Source organism: Lithobates pipiens, unplaced genomic scaffold (assembly GCF_037356315.1).
Source record: "Lithobates pipiens isolate NorthernLeopardFrog02 unplaced genomic scaffold, aLitPip1_a1.2 Scaffold_18, whole genome shotgun sequence".
NCBI lineage: Eukaryota > Metazoa > Chordata > Amphibia > Anura > Ranidae > Lithobates > Lithobates pipiens.
This window is the reverse complement of record NW_027507758.1, coordinates 294799951-294819500: the sequence shown is the minus strand read 5'-3', so window position 1 is coordinate 294819500 and position 19550 is coordinate 294799951. Positions and strand designations below refer to the sequence as shown.

The window sequence follows — 19550 nt, the reverse complement described above, 5'->3', positions numbered from 1 at the left end:
ACGTGCCGTTCACGTCATCGCGCACGGTTTCAGCAAACTGTTCGTTCGTCGTGTGTGGCCATGTCCGTCCATGCTAATTTTGAGCGGACTGTTTGCCGAAACTGTTGGACGGACAAAGTTGGGCGAACAGTCCGCGCGTGTGTACGCGGCCTTACTAGGAATAAAAAAAGGAATAATAAAAATGCCATAAATCTATAACTTATGTGAAAACCAATCAATATACGCTTATTGCGATTATTTTTTTTTTTTCTTCTTACCAAAAATATGTAGACAAATACATATCGGCCTAAACTGAGAGAAGTTTTTTTTTTTTTTTTGGGGGGTGGATATTTATTATAGCAAAAAGTAAAAAAAAAAAAATTATTTTCTAAATTGACGCTCTTTATAGTGCAAAAAATAAAAACCACAGAGGTGATCAAATACCACCAAAACAAAGCTCTGTTTGTGGGTAAAAAAAAAAAACATAAATTTTGTTGGGGTACAGCATCGGATGACCACGCAATTGCCAGTTAAAGCAACGCAGTGCCGTATCGCTAAAAATGACCTCGTCATTAAGTGGGCAAATCCTTCTGGTCCTTAAGTGGTTAACTGACAATTGCGCGGTTGTGCAACATTGTACCCAAACAAAATTGATGTCCGTTTTTTTCCCCCCACAAATAGAGCTTTCTTTTGGTGGTATTTAATCACTGCTGCCGTTTTTATTTTTGCGCTAGGAATAAAGAGACAATTTTGAAAAAAATATATATATTTTTTAACTTTCTGCTAGGTTACAGAGCGGACCTCAAAAGAACAAATACGGCAGTGTTAATGCTAATAACCGACTGTATCACATGCAGGGCAGCCATCAGAAATTTTGGGGTCCCTTACACAGCTTTAGGCCTGGGACCCCCCAGCCTGATCACCAACATTCCCCAGAGTCCAGAGTTTAAGGCCTCATTCAGACGAAGCGGATCCGCTTGCACGTCTCTGTCCGCCGGCTCAGCAGGAGATCTCTCTGTTGATTTCCACCGAGCCGGCGGATGACAGGTCCCTCTCTGCTCACTGAGTGGGGAGGGGCTTGTCGAGCGCAGCTGGATTCTATGGAGAGATTGGATGAAAACGGACAGCACGTGCATGAGGTACATAAATTGCCCTACATCTATAGCAGGGACACTATTCAACTTTAGTCAAGCTTGCAACAGACAACAATAACATTTGTTCACATTTAGTGTGCCTCCTCTTCTCTGCCATACCTGGGATCTGTGTGGGGCTGTGTCCAGCCGCCCTGCCAACTCTCTGCCCACCTCCCTCCCTGGGCAACTATTACAGGAGCAGGGTGGGAGGTATAGTGCACAGAGACAGCCGGGTTGGATCCACCCATGTCAGGACTGGACACAGTGCACATCGGGCCACCCTGCCACTTGTCCTGATAGGTTAAGCTGCTCCTGCAGCTCGCCCCTGCTCACCCAGCATCTCTACCGTGGGGTGAAACCCAGAGATCAGCTGATCTGTCATGGGGAGGAGCTGTTGGAGGTGCCCATCTCCTGATCTTGTGACACTGGCTGCCACTGCCTGACTCGTGGAGGGAGCCGCAAAAAAGTGCCGCTGATAACCTCAGGGTAAGAACCCCCCCTCGCCTCCTGTCCACCCGGCTGCACCCCCCTCCCCTTCCACATGGCTGCTTCCTCCCTTCCCCTGTCTCTATCCCCCCTCCAGTCTATCTGGCCCTGCCCCCCCCCCCCACCTGTAGCATAGTACAGAGGAGACATCCAGGGTCTAATTAACCCTGAATGTCTACAAAAGGAGTACCTGTCATCTATATACTATCGCATAAGAGGCTATTGCTCCCCTACGTAAAAAAAAAGTTTTAAACGTTAAAAGACACATAAAAATACAAAACATTTTACAGCCCACCCTCCCTTACACACACAAATGCATGTGATTGCCTTACACATGTTATGTATCACCATGCATGCTGGAGTGAGAGCAATAATGCTAGCATCAGAACTGCTGCATAACACTAACCTAAAGTCCTGCAGGGGCTTTTAACGCATTGCCTATGAAATAATATAGGGTACTGACATTTTTTGGTGCTTCATGGGTGCACACACGCAAAGCCCCTTATAGGTCATCTGTTTAGTGTTATGCATGAGTTCTGGTGCTAGAATGACTGAATTTTGTATTTTTTTTTTTTTTGGGGTGGGGTGCAAGTATGTGGTCTTGCTAAAAATATACTGATGATAGGGGCGCTTAAGCAAATATAAATATCAAAAATGTGAAAGTTTGATAATCATATAGCATCTAAAGTGATAAACACCATATCACAAAAATACAATAAACAAAAAATTATTACAACCAAAATAAAGTCCCAATAGGGTAGTGACACCAAAAAAACTTATATAGATATCAATTCAAAGTCCAAAGCAGTGTTTTTTTTCAGTGAAAAACTCCTTCTGAATCCATAAATCAGAAAAAAACTGGAATCTTCTATACCGTAGTGACACGTCCCTTCACCAAAAAACTTATGGACATAGGAAAAAACACCACACTTGTGAAGATAAAGATGTCTTCTTACCAGATGCTGTTGACTACTTTATTTAGAGAGATAGATAGTCAAATAGGCTTATGCAGGTTGATTCCCTGCTCACATGGAATAAGGTGGACCTCGTATGGACAGAAGCTTCTCCTCATAGACTCAGGTAGGTCATATAAAAAAAAGCCAAACAAAAATCCATAGCGTAACACCGTTTAATAATAAAAGTAATTAAAAAAAAAAACATAAGGCCAAATGGCTGCTTACATATGCCGGTGCCGGTGCCCGACCTGGAACTGGGGCTGCTTACCTAAAACAAACGTTTCGTAATGGATACGTAGTTCTTCGTGGTGTAGGGCGTGCGTTCCACCAAGGAGCAGCCGATGACCAAAGACGACCGGAACTGTGCGTGTACGAACGTGACTGGATACCGCCTCGACGTACGTTTCGTTTGACACGTCATCAGGACAAGTATCTGGTCTTGCCTAGGGCGAAAAATAGTCTAGCACTGGCCCTGCCTGTCAGCAGTCGCTGGGTAGCTTGACAACTTGCCAACCCCCACCCTATAAAAAAAAAAAAAAAGGGGGGGGGGGCTCTTATTTCTGTCCCTATACTCAGAATCTTATGGCTAAAAAGCAAGGGTAGCTGAAGCTGCCTGTAAAAAGGCGCGTCCCCCATATGCTTTTTGCAGGAGGAAGCCTATTTGGTGATAGGCTTGATACGTTTATAAAAAGATCACAGAAGGAAAAGCACTTTTTTTTTTCACAAAAACATTAATAAATAAAAGTGTATATCAAAACCCACCTCCTCGGGTGCTTTTACTTTCATTAACCAAGAACCAATGCAAAAATTCAGCCCTTCCTTTCAGAGCAAGACTTGTAACTAAGTTCACCACATCTGCCCCAAAGCCACCTTCACAATGAAGTGACACCCTTACTCTTCAGAGTTAATGGGGAATGACGTGTAGGTTGCACTGAGGGACCTAGACCTATGGATTCAATCTTTCGTTTCAAAGAGGCACAAAATAGAAACTAGAAACTTCCCCTTACGTTTCAGATTTACAGACTACCCTAAAATCAACTCTTGTCCCATGGAATGGTGACTTCAGTCCCTCCACAAGGTCAGTAATTGCCTAAGACAAGTGGAGTATCTTGTATCAGTAGACATACAGGACGCCTACCTGCATGGTCTCAGTTAACCACCTCATCAAACACATTTTGTGCTTTGAAGTAGGGGACAAACCCTTTCAATTTGTCCACTGCTATTTAGCCTAGTCTTGGCCCCGGAGTATTAACAAAAAGGTGCTTTCACAGCTACTCACTCTCCTAGAAACTCAGGACATTCAGGCCTTAGGGTACTCATCCTAGACAAGGTCCAGGCAAAAGGTTTTCCTTCCAGCAAACAAACTTGCCTCTCGATGCTTGGACTGCAAATGAAAATTTCTCAGTGCGATTACCCATTAAAGGGTCAGGGCTTTATGGTATCCTCATCCAAGGTGGCCCTTTTATTCAGTTAATCTCAAGGCCCCTTCAGCACAAAATTCTATTGGCCTGGAACATGCACTCTTTTTCTTCTCTCCAGTCAAGCAAGAACCTAACTTGGTGGATTTGCAACCTGACCTTGGCAGTGGGAAAGTAATTTAATGATCGTGGAAGGTGATAAGATGCCAGTCTCAGACTGGGGAGGTATGTTCTAATCCCTCATGGTTCAAGGAATCTGGTCCCAAAGAAAAGAAAAGCTCCCCATAAACATGCTGTAACTTATAAAAATCTAGTGCCCCCCTCAGGGACACCCAATCAGGGTGAAATTGGATAACTTTACAGCTGTGGCCTATATCGGTCATGGGGGGGGGGGGGGGGGGGGGAATGGTCCTCTTATCCCAACATCATCAACCTCCTATGTCAGAAAAAGAAAAAAGGGGGACCCCATATGTGGACATCCTAGCCTCATGTTTCTCCTGTTTGTGGCCAGGACCAATGATCCCCTGTTCCTTCCTGCTTTCCAGGCACTGGCTTTAACAGCATGGCTGTTGAAACCCAGGTCTTAAAGGACAAGGGCATCTCCAACTATCATTCCCATCTTACCTCAGAAAAGCAACTTAAAAAAAATAAAAAACACACACTACAATACCTGGAAATCATATTTTGCCTGTCGTGAACACGTTTTTTTTTTTTGTCCCCCCCCCCAGATGTGAACACAGGCATTTTAATGCCAGAGATTGCTCTGTACCTCTACTTCACATCTTCCTACAGTTAGGAGATTGGCCTTAAGTATTCTTAAGGGACAGGTTTCAGCCTTATCAATCCTATTCTAGAAACCTTTGGCTTAGCTTTCCCTTGTTCGAGCCTTTTATTGAAGGCATCTTAAAAACCTCTATTACAGCACCCTGTGCTTCCTTAGGCTCTCAATTTTGGTCCGCTCTGCTCAGCAGAAACTACCCTTTGAATTCATTAGGGAGGCAACTTTGGGTGATCCCTCCTGCGAAGTGGCCTTCTTGTTGGCCATCATGTCAGGCCTGTTTCTGAGTTCGCAACTCTCTCATAAAAAGGTCTGTCCCTGCTTCTTCCCAAGGATAAAATGGTCTTACATCAAAGATTTTCTCTCAGCCTTCAACCTTAATGAGGACACTGTCCTTTCTCTGTTCCCTGCTCCAAAGCATCCTGTTGAAGCCTATCCTACCCCCAACTGAATTTTCTTTTTGCCCCTCTGATCATCCTCCACAGCTACTACCCTGTGTTCCACTTGCGCGCCCCCTCTCTTGATTGTAAGCTCTAATGATCAGGACCCTCTGATCCCCCATGTATTGAAATTGTACTGTCTTCCCGATGTTGTAAAGCGCTGCACAAACTGTTGGGGCTATAGAAACCCTGTATAATAATAAATAAAGATGAACCTCTTGCAAGGCAACTTTTTTATCTGCAGTACACTTGTGGGTAAGTAGGTCTTATTCTATGGATTTGATAACTTTACATATACATCCTTTTAAACTACGCTAGTGGACTTTTTTTTTTTATTCATATATTTTCTTGATATGTTACACTACTAAAATTCTGAAATATTTTTCTTCTCTGCCACCACATTCAAAAACAATTATTACACAAACAATCATCTAGTATGACACTTAAGTAAACTCATTCAAATGAGAAAAATAAATAAATTTAATAAAGAATAAAAAACACGCAAATCAACATGTATGTTCTTTATTTTAAAAAAGTCATTAATACTGAAAAAGATATTTACGTTCATAATACAAACCCTTCCATACATTAGTTTTCCAATAACTTTTTTTTTTTTTTTTTTTTTTTAACTTAACATTCACATCTTGATCAAGTTTGAAACTGTAAACTGCGGGTGATATTTCAGCAGCTGCAAATGACTTTATGAATGGTTAAGCCACACAAGCTACCTACACATCCCTCCACCCTAACCACTGCTATACAGACAGCAGTGTGATACAACTAAGTGTGCACCCCACAACCAAAGAGGTATTTCACTTTCTCTGTTGTCAGAGAATGGCAACATACCTTCTGAAGACTAGGGGGGGGGGGGGGGGGGGGACAAAACAATTTATACATAGATTTTCAGGAAGACAATTTGAGCATATATAATATGTTGCTATATAATATACACTCATTAATCACAGCTTTTTTTTCCAGCACTATATAAAGCCAATAACTGAAATCAGCAACATATGTTTAGCAATTTGTTAAATTGCTGTAGATGACGAACCAGAAAACATGCACAAAATGTATGGGAATGCACACTTTCGGTGTGTAGTTATATAACAAGGCTCAGGTTGTAGCAGTGTTCATGTACATTTGTATAGCTTAATTGGAAGTCCCGCGTCTCATCAACACATCAGCAGCACCACTATTGACCGAATGGGAAATCATAGTGCATGTTTCCTCGGCCCCTTGTCTTCAATACTTCGTAAGAGTCCATCACTGCAAAGACACGCAACATCACTGGATGGCAAAGACCAGACTTGCAGGTGTTCGAAGCAGGACAGCAAGGCATCATCTCTTTTAGGACATTCAAATGTCAGTTCAATGTGAGAAATCAGGAGCACAAACCAAACAGCTGATATGATGGCAATTATGGCACAATGGACTTCTGAGAAAAAGGTAACTACCAGAAAGGCATGGGAAGTCGGCAGTGCAGAAAGCAGATTTCCCCGTTGAACATTCGTTTCGGGCGATTGCTTCAGATAAACCAATCAGGTCATATACCAGGTGATTGCTCGCAGAGCATACAGTAGTTCAGCTTGCATCCTCGCTTCCATAAGAAGCAAATTAACATGGACCTGCGATACAGGAAGACAAGTTTTCAGCTCAAAATTCCCTTCTTAAATTAATGCTATATTTTGCCAGATACCATCATAAAGCTTCTGTGAAGAAGTTGCAAGCAGCACAAAAATAAAGCAAAAAAGGTCACCATGAAGACATTTATTGGTTAAAAACTAATAACAAAAAAACACAAAGGGAGAAGAAATGCCCCCACAATCTCTTTACCAGTGATGGCAAACCTTGGCACCCCAGATGTTTTGGAACAACATTTCCCATGATGCTCCACTACACTGCAGAGTGCCTGAGCATCATGGGAAATGTAGTTCCAAAACATCTGGGGTGCCAAGGTTCGCCATTACTGCCCTATACTGATAAAATGTTTCCACTGTTGACCTTCCTGAAAGTACTGCCTTGCTCTGGCATCTATGGTAACCAACCCAGAATATGCACAGGTTTCCCTTATTGCATGTGTGTTTCTTGCTGCAGAAATACTTTTGTATCCCATATGTTGGGCTCCACCTGCTACGTCTACTATCCCTGAGCTGGATTTCAGAGAGGATGCACAGCATGAGACATATGTACAAGTCAGAACAGGTCAGAGAATCATGTACAGCTGGTCCCATGCTGGAATGGCATTTGTTTACAATCATGACAGATCTTTATATGGTCCAGGCTTTTTTGTTTTTTGTAGTAGAGCTGTGGTCATTTTAGGCAGAGATTGCCAATCCACACTTCATTTTTGTAAAATAAATGTATATAAAACCCTAGTGTTTACATATTTTAAACATTTAGAATACCCTGACAAATCAGTTTGTCTGCCTGTTCTGCATCTGCTAATAACTGACTGTATAAAGTGCATCCAATGTCAAAATGTAAAATGATATATTAATTTCCATATTTTATTTTGAATATTGCTAGCTTACTCCTATTAAATCGGATTATAAAAGTTTGTGAAGATCCCCCACCCATTAATAGGCACTGCAGTATCACAGAATCTGTGACCACAGATTTCCTTTACAGCTAGAAAAAGATTACATATGTGTCCATTAAAAAAAAAAAAAAAAAAAAAAAAAAAACAGATTTAATTGTACTCACCTTCTCTGAATGTTTGAACTGCCTCCAGAAGCTATCATACATTCGTTTTGTCGTTTTTTCTGGACTACACACCACATTTTTAATGTAAACTTTAAAGCTTCGGTCCAATAATTGGTTTATTTCTCCATAATCATAATCATCATATCTGCAACAAAAATAAAGACAAGGTATAATGAACAACATTCTATTGCTATAGTTTTAGCAACCCCAATGCAGTTTTCACACACTAAAGAAAAGAGTGACGAGTCACTTCAATTATCAAATCATGAGAAAAGCAAACTCCTGTTAATGTCATCTGCACACGATCGGGTATTGAAAGCAGACACAGCTACAATTTATTGGGTGAAGAGTCTCAAGTCCTTTAGTAAAATGGACCCCTTTGTATGTCTAAAGCTGACTATGCATGGGCCAAACCCCCACCAAAGTTATGGCCGTCTTTGACCAGTGAAGTCTGATTCAATTTTACACTTACATAAAAAGCATAACTTGTACAGGTACCTTTACACTATGTCGTGAATATATCTCCCTGTCCAAGACAGCTATTACTTCATAGAGGAAAGATTATGAATGTATGTAAATTTCAAAATGTTATATGAACCAAGTTTAAAATCACATTCTGAATAATAATAAAAAAAAAAAAAAAGCCAGTTAGGACCTCACCTTATTCCAAACATACAATGTACATAATTCCATATGGCCCGTCTTAGCGTTGAGGTATCTACATCGTTGTGCATGGCCATGGTTTTATATGTGAGATTATATGCAATGTGAAATTTCTCATCAAGTAGCTGCCCAACATCTGGATAAAGACGATTAACTAAGGAGTAACCATGGTCTTCCCAGCTGAAATCCTACAAACACAATCATTGGAATAGGTTTTAAAAAAAACACAAAATTGCAGTAAAGAAAATGCTTTTTTTTTTTGTAACATATTGTGAATAAAGATTGAGCATTACAAAAAAATAAAAAATAGGGGGTTTACACCAGTGGTCTCCAAACTGTTGTGGCACTTTGCTTGTCTTTATCCGGCCCTTGGGGCACCATTCCTCCCACCGACGGGTCACCATTCCTCCTCCCTCACACCAACAATGGGGCATCATTCCTCCCCCCCTCACACCAACAATGGGGCACTGTTAACACCAGGACATTTTCTACTCCCACAGTCTGGCTCCTCCAAAACCTGAAGTATAGTAAACTGGCCCTTTGTTTAGAAAGTTTGAAGGCCCCTGGGTTACACCATTCTTTGCTTGCTTTGCAAGCCCAACAGAGGTAATCCCTACACATTCATGTCTAAGGATATCACTGACTGGAGGTATTTCCTGATCTCAAATCCCTGCCCCACACCAATACAGCTTCCAGACAATAGAAATAACCAAGAGAATTTGTGCATCTTGTATATATCCCTGCTGCACAAAGAACCCATACCATACAGGAGATACATAGGAAGTGTTTGGATTTGATGGCTAATGAAAACTTCCTTTCTACAAATTGTTAAAGCTAGAATATGCTATATTATTTTAAAGTGTTTTTACTTCTCTGGTGTGTTCAGTTGCCATAATACAAATGCTATTTGCCCAGTCCTCTAAGACAGACCAGTGGGCAGAAATATTAGTGTGTGTGTGTACAGCAGAATCATTGTAACCTTTTACATATTTTTTAAACTATCTGGTATTCATTCAAACCATGATTTTGGTGCAAGTACTCAATATTTGAAGAGGGAATTGAACAATTTTTCTGTACAATAAAAAAAAAAGATGGACCTCTACCTGCACTCGAAAGGTGGGAACATGCATTCCACGCCGAGAAAAGTCCTTGTAACCATAGCTTGTGTCTTCAAAATGTCTAGAGACTTCTCGTGCTGGAGGAGGGTCTTCATCTTGTTGGAAAAAACATATCAATACAAAATCAATTTATCATGTACCAATGATTAGAGTCCAACAAGAAAGGATAACAATACCATGCAAGAAAACTGGGCAATACAAGGGTTAGGGGTATCTGCACAATACTGTGTGATGTAGGAATTGGCAGGCCGGTTAGTCCAGGGTTTTATCACAATAGATAGATGGAACTTTGCAACTGTCACAATAATCCCAGAGCTAGAGGGCTCAGCTTTACTGTTACCTTAGTATGAGCGAGAATAACATATACTACAAATTAGTCCCTACCAGTATTAGGTTTTAGTCAATAACTTACTAATATTTGATAGCTTATCCAATAAATCTTTTAAGTGCAAACACATTCTTTAACCACTTGCCGACCACCCACCGCAGTTATACTGCTGCAACATGGCTCTGCTGCGTGAAACTACGGGGAGCCAATCAGCGGGTCCGGCGGATGCAATGTCCGCCCGCAATCATTTAATCATTTCCCACAGAGACAGAACAGGAATCTGCCGATGCAATGTCTCAGTCCCGAAAAAAAAAAAAAATTGCTCAAACCAATAAATATACACTTATTGGGATTTTTGTCAAAAATATGCATCAGGATACATATTAGCCTAAACTGCTGAAGAAATTTGATTTCTAACATTTTTTGTATGGGTATGTAGCAGAAAGTAATAAATCTTTGGGGGGGGGGGGGTCAAAATTGTCTGTCTTTTTGTTTATAGCGCAAGAAAAAAAATAAATAAATAAAATAAAATAAAACACACCACACAACACGTAGAGGTGATCAAATATCACCAAAAGATAGCTCCGGTCCTTAAGTGGTTAAACGGCTAACAATTTTTGTGCCAAGTTTTAACCAGTAAGGCTCATGGATTTAGAGCATAACATACAACACCAGGGCATAAGTGGAGCTTCAAGTTAAAATGTACCTATAGCAAAAGCCAGCATGCTTTCGGTCTTCTCTCGCTCAAAACGGGTGGCCATTTCTTCCTGGCTTGCCTCCTCTTCATCTTTACATTCTTGAAGCTGCTTCATCTTCTCCATCAAAACTTCAACTTCACAAGAAGAATCCAAGCCCTGCACAAGTCAGACACAGAAACTTCAGACTTCATGTCCAGATATTGGTCTACAACTACCAGAATCTAGATCAGGGGTCCTCAAACTCTCTAAACAAAAAAAGGGCCAGTTTACTGTCCTTCAGAGTTTAGAGGGAGTCAGACTGTGGCCAGTGGGAGTAGAAAATAACCCAGCATCAGTGGGAGTAAACATTGCCCATCAGTGGGAGTAATAGAGCCCCATTGCAGGTATCAGTGGAAGGAATATTATTATTATTATTCAGGATTTATATAACGCCAACAGTTTGCGCAGCGCTTATATAGTGCCCTATTGTTGATATCAGTGAGAGCCACCACTGACGTTAGTGGCAGGAATGAGCCCCATCATTAGTGTTAGTTGTGGATGAAATAGTGCCCCAAGGGCCAGATAGAAGCAGGCAAAGGGCCACATTCGGCCCCAAGACCGCGGTTTGAGACCACTGATCTAGATCAATCTCTGGACACTTCATGATTTGAATAATTAACTACCAGCAGTGTTAAACTCTTCCCAGCTCTTTATATTGAATTACTTAGGACTTCTCAACAGTTCCAACCACATGAGGTCATAAGGCTTTCAAGACATCAGATTTTAGAGATCTGGGGCTTATGAAAGGACCTATGCATAAAGCTTCATAATGTACTAACTTACCATACTTCCTGATGTTTGGTGGCTCTCATTCCCTCCATGATTGCCATTTGTTATGTCACAGATGCAGTAGTTACTGACAGAAGGGGGACGGAATGTGTGGCCTCCATCATTCTGAATTTCTGGACTTATTCCACAGCCAAATGTAAAAGAAGCCAAGGAGTGGTAGTGTGCAAGAAGGACTACAGCATGGATCAGCTCTGCCAGGGACCAGCTGTGCTCTCCTGTTTTCAGCAGTTGCTGGAAATACAAAATGATAAGTCAATCTATCAAACTGTTTTAGCTCGCATCACAAAATGCTAAAGTCAGTACTCAGCCACTATTTACCTCAATGTGATCTTTTGTGATCAGCCAAGGTCTGTGTGCCAGTAGCTTATTTAGTTCTCCTAAGTTACGTAGCTTCTGTGGAGCATTGTCAAGGCCATTTAACCACTTCTGGTCCCCTCCACTATGGATAAAGTCATTGACGTGCAGGTTAACCAGGTAGGTGCACTGATGCCTGGCTGCTGCCTGAAACAAGAACATTTGACATGAAATGGACTGTAAGCCTCTTGATGGCTTGCAAGAATGACTATGTTTGTAAAAACTGCATCCAAACACAAACAAAAATATTCAGTCTTCCATAGAAGAGATCTCTTAGAGACCAGGTGGTGGGATACTTGTTAGGCCTCCAACAGTCTGAGGGCCAGCAGTGAACATACAGTACCGTGATTGGGCTTGAAGAGAACATTACCCACCCAAAGGGGCTCATTACTGCCCATAATCACTCTTAAACAAGTAAAAACACAAATAGAACTAAACTCACCATGATCCCTATGTAGTGCTGATAATAGGCAGGTAAGGGACCATCCATCTGCAACAAGTAATGTTGTGTTTTCAAGAAACTCTCTAAATACTGGGGGTGGAACACCATCAGAAGGGTTATGTTATCCAGGCGGCCCATGTCAGCAAACACATCAGCAAACACTGAATGCATATTTGCATCTTCATTCCCTACTTGTAGAATCTGTGGATATATTAAAAGATATTGGCTTTTCAGGTAGGCACTTAAGTCTGGTTCCCAATATACTTCAATGTCAGCAGGAAGTGAGTTGTAAACATAGTATTTGTTACATGATGCTAATTAAAGAGCAAGTCCACACAAAAGTGGATGTTACAGTTATAGATGAAGTCTGAAGAGTGTTGTACATTTTCTGTTTAGGTTTTTATTGTGGAAAATACCACGCTAAACTAATTTGAAGATCTGTAGCTGCTAGCATTACAATTGACAAACAATTGTGCAAAGAAACCTGTTATAAAAGTGCAGCGCTAGAAAAAGCAATTTAGTGTGAAAACACTATTGCATACAAAAACAATATAGTGTGGAAACATTAATAAATATTGCAAACTAACACATATATCAAGTGATTAGTGTATACTACTACTACTACTACTACAACATAATTCCCCCAGATGAGGTCTTAGTAGACGCAACACGTCAGGTTAAGTCATATCCAGGCCATTACGTGCTACGTGTATTTTTCTTGTTGCATTTTGTGGACAGGCATTTTAAACTGATTTTTGCTTTGAATCCAGCGATATTAGCTGGACCCACGTTCAAAATCGTTGGTAAAGTTGAGACCACTGATGGCATGATTGTCGAACGATCTTTCTGAAAATGACCAAGTTTGGCCGAAATGCTGTGTGTGGCCAGCATTAAAGGCCAAACTCAGGGCACATAATAAAAATTACATTTATTTCTAACGAAATTTTAGAAAACCACTCCATGTATTTTTACACACAGCTGGAAAAAAAAAAAAAAAAAAACTTGAAAATCTGCCTTAAAAAGAGAAGTAGGCCCCCCCCCCCCCTCCATTCATAATTACCTAGGCCAGTGATGGTGAACCTTGGCACCCCAGATGTTTTGGAACTACATTTCCCATGATGCTCAACTACACTGCAAAATGCAGGAGCATCATGGGAAATGTAGTTCCAAAACATCTGGGGTGCCAAGGTTCGCCATCACTGACCTAGGCGGATGCTGCATCGGTCCCCCGGCGCCTCTGCACTGAGAGCCGAGAGATCGAACATCACCGATGGCTCCGTTCTCTCAGCTCCCCCGAGCAGAGAGCTGCTTTTTTTTTCAAATCGCTGAAGAGGGAATGTGTGTGTGTTCTGAATAGAAAATTAATTACTTAAAAGGGGTTGTAAACCGTCGGGTTTTCTCACCTTAATGCATGCTATGCATTAAGGTGAAAAAACACCTGGCAGTGACCGGCCCCCTAGCCCCCCGTTTAAATTACCTGAACCCTCGAACTTGACCTGTGCCATTTCTCTGGGTTCTTGGCTCTTGATTTATAGCAGTGTAGCCATTGGCTCCCGCTGCTATCAATCAAATCCAATGACGCAGGGAGGGGGTTTGGGCTAGGGCCGAGACATACATTCAGCGGCTATGGACGACGAATGCTGGGCTCGGGAGCGTGCGCAAGGTAACCCCTTCAGGAGAGCACTTCTCCTAAGGGGTTGTCGGATGTGGGGAGGGGCCACTGGGGGACCCCAGAAGAGCAGGTTCTGAGCCACTCTGTGCAAAACGAGCGCACAGTGGAGGCAAGTATGATAGAGATTAGATATATATAGATATTTTTTTTTTCTAAATAACAAACTGACCCTTTACAATCACTTTAAGCATAACTATATGCAAGGAGACAGCTACAAGAATGCTGCTGAACTACATCCTAGAAAACCAAGTACCAATGCAGTCTGCCTAGGTTGTGACCAAGTAGGTGATGTGAAGATTCCACACTAAAGATGTCTGCATTAGTGGGATCTGACCAGCCTAGAAAAGAAAGTGTGCAAGTTGCTAACCAAGCTTATGCTGGCCATACATGTATAGATTTTCCTTCAAAAACTGTCATTTTTAGAACATTCATTCGATTTTCTAGTCATTAGTGGGGGTCAAACTGAGTGGGTTTTCCACCACAGTGAAGAGAATGTTTGAAGAAGCAAAACAGAATTTTTCTTGATGAAACAAATTTTCAAGCAACTTTTGCAGTTTGCGATCAGAATACAGTTATTTTAAAACTGAATGTTAAAAGCAAGCAAATGGACATTCATCAAAATGTGCAAAGAATTTTTCAGAAATCTATATGCGTTTGGCCAGCAAAAGCTGTTCTGGATACACGATGATCAATGCATGCAAGTCATTAAAGCGGAGCTCCACCCTAAAATTAAAACTTTCGCTCATTGGATTCTTCCCCCCCCCTCCGGTGCCACAATTGGGGGGGGGGGGGTATAATACAGGCATCTGCACCCACTTCCGGGCATAGATAGCCGCTGAATATCTGCAGTTCCCAGAACACAACGGGGACCAGTAGGGAACCGGGCAGTGAAGCCGCAACACTTCACTTCCTGATTCCCTGACCGAGGATGGCGGCGGGGGCAACCGAGAGACGAGCGATTGCTCGTCATCTGCTGCCGACATGGTGGGCACCCAGGACAGGTGAGTGTCCATTTATTAAAAGTCAGCAGCTGCAGTATTTGTAGCTGCTGGCTTTTAATATTTTTTTTTTTTTTTTTTTTTAAAGGTGGAGCTCCGCTTTAACAATGAATCTCTTCATCACCAAGGTATCTTCTACTGTGATCAAAGATACCAAAGCTCTAAAAACTAGACAGAAAAGCATGCATGCTAGCTAAGGCATAAGAACCATCACATGATAGGACACAAAATGGTACCAACCTCTTCTTCAGGGATGAATCTGCTGGGACCTTGTCCTAAGGGGCGAGGGATTCGGACTACCATTTCCTACAAGAAAAAGCCACCATGTTCACACCAAAGTAAAATACACACATCACTAATCTTACATGACAAAAAAAATTATATATAAAAAAAAAAAAATTAAATAATTACATTTGCTCTATGACTTAGAATTCCAATGCAGAGGACAATTCGTACACTTGGGAAATGCTTTGTGCGCTACTTTCACTTTGTTTCCCTGGCATGTTGCACTTTTCTTATGACGACATCAGGAGTTTCCAACCAAGAACATGAGACACTAAAATATTAATTTCTAAGAAATTGCACTTAACAAGGTCAAGGTCCCAAAAAAAAGAAAAAAAAAAAAAAAAAACACACACACGTGGACACTCTCCTAGCAATTAATGCACAATGAGGTTGATTTCCAAAAAATTGGAGTGTGCAAAGTCAGCTGTGCATGGTAGCCAATCAGCTTCCAACTTCAGCTTGGTCAATTAAGCTGACAAAATTGGTTTCTATGCAGAGTTGCACCAGATGTTGCACGCTCCAGTTTTAGTTAATCAAGCCCAATGTTCCCTCTGATTCCTCCTAAATGATCAAGGTCTCCCTTTTTTCAAAAATAAATTAGAGAATTTTTTATTTATTTATTTATTTTTTTTAAAAGGTGAGAACCATTAAATGAAAAACGACAATTTTTTATTATTATTTATTATTTTTCTATTACATTTTTTACGTGGCACTTGCATCCCATGTGAACTCTAGTCCCCGAGCTAACAAACATTTGCGATGCGGCAGCCTTCCCCCAGCTAGATGTGTATTTGCAGCAGACCTCAGCTCCAGTAGTTAGAAGAGGTAGAATTCTTCATGCTCACCAAGCGTGCCGTACCCAACACTCAAACCAAGAAAGATCGCAGCAGCAGAAGATTACTTGCAGAACCAAACATTCAGAGCCCTAGTTCTGTCTGGCTCCGTATTGAACAGGCTAACTCGTACAAAGAACAAATGTTTTTCCTGCTCATCGCCCAGACATGTACTTGGAATACTAATCACAGCTATTTATTTGGCTTTTGCAAGTCAGTATTTAGAAATGGGTCTTTACTGGATCAGATTGATATTAAAGACCGGCCAATCATTACATTGTAAGAACAAGTATATAGGAGATATAAATAGGACTACTCTTGGCATCACACCATTGAGTGTGAACATTCTATTTAATGAGGCACAGCCAGCAGGGGATCCATATATAAATCACTGGCATACACAAAGAACTGTCAGTCATTGATACAACAACAAAAAAAAAAAAAGATAAACGATGCAGGCGCATTAATGATGTCAGTAGCAGTTATACTGGCCATACATTAAACAATTTTCCAAAGCCATATAATCCGAGGTGAAACCTAAACACTTTCAATTAGTATGCAATCAGACAGCCCTTGCACTACAGCTAATGGAAATCAAATAAGAAAAGTGTATAATGTGTAGCCAACCTAAGGGACTTAGTATGTGTAAAGTGCTGAGCACAGGTACGCTCCGCACAAAGACAAAGCCTCTGCAGATGCTGGAAGCCTTTGTTCCCCAACAGGTAGCTCCTGTTATGATGCCCGCTGCAGAGCAATGCATCACCAAGACTATACATCCCAATCCAAAGTGGGGGCTCACATGGGGCATGCTTTCTGTTGGATCCTTGTCTGGGCCAATTTATTATTGACATCACAAGTGCATCCATGACATTCAGATAGATGTACAAATCATTGCACCGGACTACTCTTCCTGCAACGATCGCTGCGCCGGACTGCTCTCCTGCAAGCGATCGCTGCGCCGGACTGCTCTCCTGCAAGCGATCGCTGCGCCGGACTGCTCTCCTGCAAGCGATCGCTGCGCCGGACTGCTCTCCTGCAAGCGATCGCTGCGCCGGACTGCTCTCCTGCAAGCGATCGCTGCGCCGGACTGCTCTCCTGCAAGCGATCGCTGCGCCGGACTGCTCTCCTGCAAGCGATCGCTGCGCCGGACTGCTCTCCTGCAAGCGATCGCTGCAGCGGACTGCTCTCCGGCAAACGATCGCTGCGCCGGACTGCTCTCCGGCAAACGATCGCTGCGCCGGACTGCTCTCCGGCAAACGATCGCTGCGCCGGACTGCTCTCCGGCAAACGATCGCTGCGCCGGACTGCTCTCCGGCAAACGATCGCTGCGCCGGACTGCTCTCCGGCAAACGATCGCTGCAGCGGACTGCTTTCCTGCAATGGCTAAAGTATATTTGACAAGTTATCTAGCAGAAATGCATGTAAAGCAACAGAACGCTGAATGGCTACAATGCATTGGCACTAGTACAGATAAAGACGAAGAGAGTGACAGTATAAAGTTGATATAAAGGCACTGGCACTATGACACCACTGGCACTGAGACCCCCCCACTGACACTCCCCCTAATACACATATGATCGGGCACTTCCTGGCAGCCCAGACTTGTCCATACATGTTTTGTCCATTAGAGGGGGCGGGGTGATGGGGGTCCTATCTCTGCCAGTAAACAGGTCATGCGATCAGATCGGATTACAAGGACCATACACTAGTATAACGATGAGGTAGTGGAGATCTGCGTGCACCCCGATCACAAAGCTTCCCATTGAATCATATAGCAGAGTACAATGAGAAAGCCAGGAGCGATGACTGGCAGAGCTCTGCCCATCCGATGTGAGGGTGCAATGAATGGTGACACTGCGGTAGGTAGGCTCACCTGTGCCTTGTTGCCGCACACTCCCCTGCAGCGGCTGCACATGATCTCTGGGACCGGCACACTTGCTCGTGGTGACAGTCTCATCCTTCCTATAGTCAGAGAAGCCTCTTTATTCCAGTGACTGTAGAGTATGGAGGACGGTTCGGTGCTCTCCTATTGTTCTGACCTGTAGCCGGGACTATGCTCTCCTCAGTGCCCGCACTCTCAGCACACAGCCAGCCAATGCCCCGCACACTGCTTCATAAACAAGTCCTAGCCAGGCAGGCTCTGCGCTTCCTACACGCCTACCTGGGAGGCTTCACCAATGAGGACCCAACTCGGGTGGCTCAGGCGGCCAATTGGGGCTCAGCGACGGCATGATGTGGGGTGGGCGGGGTTATCAGTCCCCCTGATGTAATGGGGGTGTAACTCCAGTCTGTGAAAAACAAGATGCTCTGAAAAACACCAGGCTCTGCAAACAGTGCTGTGCTGGGGTTAACTCCTTCCACCCTGCGGCCTGCCCCACTCCTCACAGCCCAGCACTGGGAGAAATACATGGAACAAAGAGGCTGCATAGAAAAACAAGGCAGAGAAAGAGGAGAGCCGCCCTTGTTATTATTCTGTAGGCCCAGGCTCTGCTCCTTCTGATTCTGGATGTTCCTAGAACATGGGTCTTGGTGTAGGTACACCCCAGTGCAGTACAGGCTTGTTGTAAGTACACCCCAGTGCAGTACAGGCTTGTTGTAAGTACACCCCAGTGCAGTACAGGCTTGTTGTAAGTACATCCCAGTGCAGTACAGGCTTGTTGTAAGTACACCCCAGTGCAGTACAGGCTTGTTGTAAGTACACCCCAGTGCAGTACAGGCTTGTTGTAAGTACATCCCAGTGCAGTACAGGCTTGTTGTAAGTACATCCCAGTGCAGTACAGGCTTGTTGTAAGTACACCCCGGTGCAGTACAGGCTTGTTGTAAGTACATCCCAGTGCAGTACAGGCTTGTTGTAAGTACATCCCAGTGCAGTACAGGCTTGTTGTAAGTACACCCCGGTGCAGTACAGGCTTGTTGTAAGTACATCCCAGTGCAGTACAGGCTTGTTGTAAGTACACCCAGGTACAGTACAGGCTTGCTGTAGGTACACCTCGGTACAGCACAGGCTTGTTGTAGGTACACCTCGGTACAGCACAGGCTTGTAGGTACACCCCGGTACAGCAAAGGCTTGTTGTAAGTACACCTCGGTACAGTACAGGCTTGTTGTAGGTACACCCCGGTGCAGCACAGGCTTGTTGTAGGTACACCTTGGTACAGTACAGGCTTGTTGTAAATACACCCCGGTACAGCACAGGCTTGTTGCTCCACATATCACCACAATCACACAAGTCACTGTGCTGCATAAAGCACCTCCCTAAATAACCCTTCCAGAACTTTCCAACAAGCTGTTATGGGGAATAATTACATGACTGATGTACTTCTACCCAGCCTGGTCTCTTCAGCCTCAGTCACATGTTACAGGACATTTCTTCACATACAGACATGCATGGAATGATGTGAAATGTTCCGCACACTGTATATCTGCATTTCATTGGATAC

At 42.9% G+C, this 19550-nt stretch overlaps 1 protein-coding gene across 1 annotated transcript; it reads right to left on the bottom strand.

The window, feature by feature from the left end:
• Positions 1–5696: 5696 nt before the first annotated feature.
• On the bottom strand, positions 5697–18232 carry SESN1 (sestrin 1). Its single transcript, XM_077487146.1, has 10 exons — positions 17986–18232; positions 15235–15300; positions 12325–12525; positions 11847–12029; positions 11523–11759; positions 10709–10856; positions 9660–9769; positions 8554–8744; positions 7894–8038; positions 5697–6815 (listed from the first exon to the last, which is right to left on the bottom strand). Exons 1-10 carry the CDS (start codon positions 18067–18069, stop codon positions 6729–6731), a joined length of 1452 nt encoding a protein of 483 aa, XP_077343272.1. The 5' UTR covers positions 18070–18232; the 3' UTR covers positions 5697–6728.
• Between the last annotated feature and the right edge of the window lie 1318 nt (positions 18233–19550).